The sequence below is a fragment of the Tachysurus fulvidraco genome, chromosome 25 (assembly GCF_022655615.1).
Source record: "Tachysurus fulvidraco isolate hzauxx_2018 chromosome 25, HZAU_PFXX_2.0, whole genome shotgun sequence".
Lineage (NCBI taxonomy): Eukaryota > Metazoa > Chordata > Actinopteri > Siluriformes > Bagridae > Tachysurus > Tachysurus fulvidraco.
In genome coordinates, this window is record NC_062542.1 from 17,314,560 (window position 1) to 17,319,559 (window position 5,000).

Sequence of the window (5,000 nt, forward strand, 5' to 3'; positions counted from 1 at the left end):
TTACGGCAGCGGGTAGTGAGCTGCTTGAGCGAGTGGGCGTCAGCAAACCTCTGGATGCCCAGGCAGTTACATGGGTCCAGCTGGTCCTCCAGGAACTTAGCGCAGGCATCACGCAGAGTCACGATCTGGAACAAGCTGGACGTTTCAAACAGAAACTGCACGTTTTCTGTGTTGATGCGCGCACGGCCCGTGTACACATACTGTAGGAAGGTGTCCATGGCTTCGGCACGGATGCCATTGATCTCCACTAGCATTGCGTGGCTCTCGCGGTGGTCGTTACAGAACATGGCGCGGAAGTAGCCGCTACAAGCCGACAGCACTCCGCGGTGACACGGGAACTCACGACCCTCCACACTGATCACCACATCGGTGAAGAGACGACTGTCACGGAACTCGTTGAACATCTGGAGGATGCTCTCTGCATGGCTCGGCCCTGAGCAGAAGTCAAACACGTCAGGACTGCTCAGAGTTTTCGTGTCCATCTCCAGAACCTTGCGCTTGACCGCAGGAGACTCTCGGACACCCGAATCCTCCCGGTTTAGCCTTCTTCCCAGGATCAGTACCATGGCGGCCAGAATGGATCAGGCCTGAGCCCAGTGGTAGGAGAACAGAAAGAGGAACTGAGGTTGCTAAAATTACAAGAGACACAGTAAGAATCAGATCCACGTTTAACAACAACATTTTCCAATTAGATCATTAACTGCTGGACTGCCAATCAGATTGTGACATGATTCCCATGACTGCTAGGCTGCTGCTGCTGCTGGGCCCTTGAGAAAGGCCCTTAACCCTCAATTGCTCAGTTGTATAAAATGTGATAAAAATGTAAGTCGCTCTGGATAAGGGCGTCTGCTACAGGGTGGAAATGGAAATGTAAAGAAGAAGCAAATAATCAACAACAAAAACTTTTCTCTTCTTTTATAACAACAAACATTGTAAAAAGAATTAAAGAATTTAAGAATCTACAGAATTAATCGATCGGTTTATTCCCAAAAAAACACAACCCCCAAACCACCAACTACAAAACATCAGCCCGTTCCAGACCATTCCGCAGGATAATGACAGATATGGCAACACTGGATCAAGACTCCAAACATGAGGATGAAATATTATTATTATTATATAATATACATTTTATTTTTCCTTTAATTGTGTTTCTTTCATCATCAATGCTTTATGTTTTTGAAATTCATAAAAATGATTTACATTTAAATGTCAACACAAAGTGTAGGTTTCACAAAGGTGAAAAACCTGGCAACCCTTTGTGGTCTTGCTCTGTCCCAAATTGCTTATTATTTAGTAGAATAGTGTACACCTTTACTAGTGTGGTGTTCAATGTAGTGTTTAATTAGACATGATGTAGTTCAGGACACTAGTAGCTGTAGGCGTTAGATGTGGAGCTCAGAAGAAAAACGTCATGTCTCAGATACCGGTGTATTTTTCCACAGAATTATTGGACACGTGGGCGAAGCAGCAGGTGAGCTCACCTGAAGAAAACCTCCTCCACGTGGCCCTGTTTCACCTGCTGCCCCCTAGTGTTCATTCACATTCACAGTAATAACGCATTATAAACAAAGAAGTGCCGCACGTGCGCATGTGACAGAATTGAGACGCAAAAAAGGCAAAGGATGCTCACGTGTATAAAAATAGAACTGTTAACTGTATAAAGGACCCCTGAGGGCTCAGTGTGTATGTTCTGGGAGCCAGGGGTTAGAAGCGCACTTGTGATTCAGATGATTGACTGTGAAGCGTTATAACTATTATTATGTTGGTACACAATAACACACAAATCCTGAAGAGGAAAAAAAAAATCAATTCTCATGTTAAAACCTACCTGGAGTCTAATCAGAGTTTAATAAGAGTCTAATGAGAGTCTGATCGTTTTTAATCAGAGTCTAATCAGAGTTTAATAAGAGTCTAATGAGAGTCTGATCGTTTTTAATCAGAGTCTAATCCCTTTTTCTGCTGCTGTTTATATTTCATTTCAAATGACATTTTAGTGCTTTGTTTTGAAACCTAGTTTATGACCAAATCTGATTTGCTAACATCGAGGAACTGGATCTTATCATTAAAACCGAAGATCAATATCAGACCCCTCACGTGTTTCAGCAGCTCTACACGACTGTCCTGCAGCGTGTGAAAAAAGAAGAAGAAGAAGAAGAAGAAGAAGAAGAAGAAGAAGAAGAAGAAGAAGAAGAAGAAGAAGAAGAAGAAGAAGTGAATAAGAAGTGAATAAGAAGTGAATAAGAAGTGAATAAGAAGTGAATAAGAAGTGACTCGCTTCCTGATGAGAAGTGGAAACCATCAGCAGTGAGTTAAAGCCCAGCCGTGGTCCAGTTTCACACAGAACATAAAGTCATCCTTCACTGTTAGAAACAGAATTAAGACCTAAATAGGTTTGTAATGTAAAGCACTTGTGCATGTGAGGTGGACAATGTGCACTGGACAGAAAAGAAAGTGGAAGAGAAGAAGATTCTAACGCGCCGATTGCAGTGATGTGTTTTATCTCCCGGAACATGAGCAGAACTTACCTTCAGAACCAAGACGAGATCTGAGCTGCTTCTCTATGGCGAGTTTGTGTAGCTGTTAAAGAGTGAAAACTGTCTTATTAACGTCTCTTACTGTCTGTCTCCTTATTCTGACTCCTCGATCTGAGCTTGTGCTGTGTGTGTGTGTGTGTGTGTGTGTGTGTGTGTGTGTGTGTGTGTGTGTGTGTGTGTGTGTGTGTGTGTGTGTGTCTCTGTGTGTGTGTGTGTGTGTGTGTGTCTCTCTCTCTCTCTCTCTCTCTCTCTCTCTCTCTCTCTCTCTCTCTCTCTCTCTCTCTCTCTCTCTCTAATGCACTCAGAGAGGACATGATCCACCTCCCCACCGCATCCTCCCCACACATCAGCGCCAATCATCTGGCAGCGCGAGGGATTGTGGGATTTGTAATCTGGAAGTTGTTCTAATCGTGGCTTTGAACTACAGTGTAAACTCCGCCCCCTGGATTACGTCAGAGTGCCACATGGCAGCTGGTGTTTACAAACAGCTCGAGGAAGTGTGGAGAAGTGCAGATGGAAATGTGACTGAAGCTCATGAACATAAGCACATGTTAAGTTAACTGCATTCATCTACCCATTAATCCGGTTCTCCTCAAACAACACTAATCAATAAATACATGAATTAAGTCTTAACCTTTAACGATTAGTGGGATGAGCCGAGTAACACAGTAAGATGCTTCACTATCCAGAAAAGGTTCTATTTGTAATCTCTTCTCTCATTACAAATAGAATGAAAGATCAATCTAAATCCTCACTGTGCTATGATTCTGTCTCGGAGAGGAGATCCGGAACAAGTAGACCCTCTTCAGGAATGATCCAAAGAACCTGTCAAGTACCCTAAAATACCCACAAAGCATGATTTGTCCATTGCTGTAGGGAACCTTGAGAACCTGAAGCTTTTGGAGCATGTTAGATCTGTTAGAACTGTCTTTATATAAGATCTGTACAGAGGACCCTGCAAACACGTCTTCAGAAAATGAGTTGCTTTCCTAGAAGAGAAAAGGTTCTAAAGAGGTTCATGTTGATGTTTAGGACACTGACATTCTGATTAATGGGTTCATGAAAGAGCTGATCTCTTTTCTCTTCAGTAAACAATGTGTTCCAGGAAGTCGAGAGTGAAAAACATGTCTCTTTTTCTTTCCTGTCATCTCGAGGCCTGAGGGCAGTGTGCAGAAATCCTCCAGGAAACTCCATTAGATCTCTATTGAGAGAGAGAGAGAGAGAGAGAGAGAGAGAGAGAGAGAGAGAGAGAGAGAGAGAGAGAGAGAGAGAGAGAGAGAGAGAGAGAGAGAGATAATACAGGTCTTCTTTTGGCCTACTGTTATAGTCATTTATTCCCAGATAATGAAACCCTTCCAGCTCAGACCTGCTTGCTTCAGGTTCATCCAGACAGTTCAGGATTTTAAATACAGTTCTTTTCACTCTTCTTAAAGGTTCTAAATGAAGACGTCTCTTTAGCATCTCATAAACAATCCCATAAAACAACACGTAATATGATGGACATTAAATTACTTCAGTAATAAATAAATCTTCTGCCAGGGTTTATAGGTCATCAGCGCCCTCTGGAGGTGGATGAGGTGCAGCACACTGTTTAAGGTGTTGGGCTAGTGATGGGAAGGTCATGAGTTCAGATCCCAGGTCCACCAAACTGCCACTGCTGGGCCCCTGAGCATGGCCCTTAACCCACAATGGTGTAAATTGATATTAAAAATGTAAGTCACTCTGTATTTAGGGAGTCTGGTAAGTGTGTTACATTAAACATATAACACTTTTCTGACAGCAGGGGGCGCACAAAGTCCATAATGCTAATACAAATGTAATTGAATAATAAACGTAAATCTGCTCCAGATGTTCAGAAAGTGTTGCGGTAACAAGTTAATCTTTATTGTGATGTGAATGTAAAAAAATGTATATATTTCAATGAAACGCAGTCATTTGACTTTCTTTGTAGAAAATCTAAAACTTCCGCCTGGGAGGAGAAGGATGAGGAAGAGGAGGAAGAGGAGGAGGAGGAAGAGGAGATCACGTGATGCCTCTTCAGCTGTCCTAATCTCGCGAGAGTTTAACATACTCCAGCGCGCCACCTGCAGGCCGTTAGGCTGCTCGGACTGGGCGGTGTGTGTGTGTGTGTGTGTGTGTGTGTGTGTGTGTGTGTGTGTGTGTGTGTGTGTGTGTGTGTGTGTGTGTGTGTGTGTGTGTGTGTGTGTATAACGGAGCAGCGGCCACATCACACAGCGTTTCCCCGCTACATTGTCGCCGCTCTGTTTTCATGTCTGCGCGGTGAAGGTACCGGAGCGCGAGGCAGCGGGCGGTTGATGCGCGCGTGCCGTGTCGTGTCTCATCACCGAGCCGTTAAAGCAGAATTTTCTGTTTCTTCTCCGTCATTTTGTTCCCTCTGTGTCTCGGAGCTCCTTCAACTCCACTGGGCTGGAGATTTGTTTGATCGTTTTTTTAACTTCATTG

General features: G+C 43.6%; 2 protein-coding genes across 2 annotated transcripts in view; one reads left to right on the top strand and one right to left on the bottom strand.

The window, feature by feature from the left end:
* klhl24b (kelch-like family member 24b) overlaps positions 1-2,761 on the bottom strand; it is a 14,736-nt gene extending 11,975 nt beyond the window's left edge. The window contains exons 1-2 of the mRNA XM_047808872.1: positions 2,529-2,761; positions 1-629 (exon numbers count right to left, since the gene is read on the bottom strand). The exon at positions 1-629 is cut by the window's left edge and continues 354 nt beyond it. Of these exons, the coding sequence (XP_047664828.1) occupies positions 1-566 (566 nt within the window). The 5' untranslated portion in view covers positions 567-629; positions 2,529-2,761. The remainder of the gene's footprint in view (positions 630-2,528) is intronic.
* Positions 2,762-4,715: 1,954 nt separating this feature from the next.
* The window catches only part of sh3kbp1 (SH3-domain kinase binding protein 1), a 35,927-nt gene continuing 35,642 nt past the window's right edge, over positions 4,716-5,000 (top strand). The window contains exon 1 of the mRNA XM_027173775.2: positions 4,716-5,000. This exon is cut by the window's right edge and continues 94 nt beyond it. The gene's annotated coding sequence lies outside the window, so the exon portion shown is untranslated.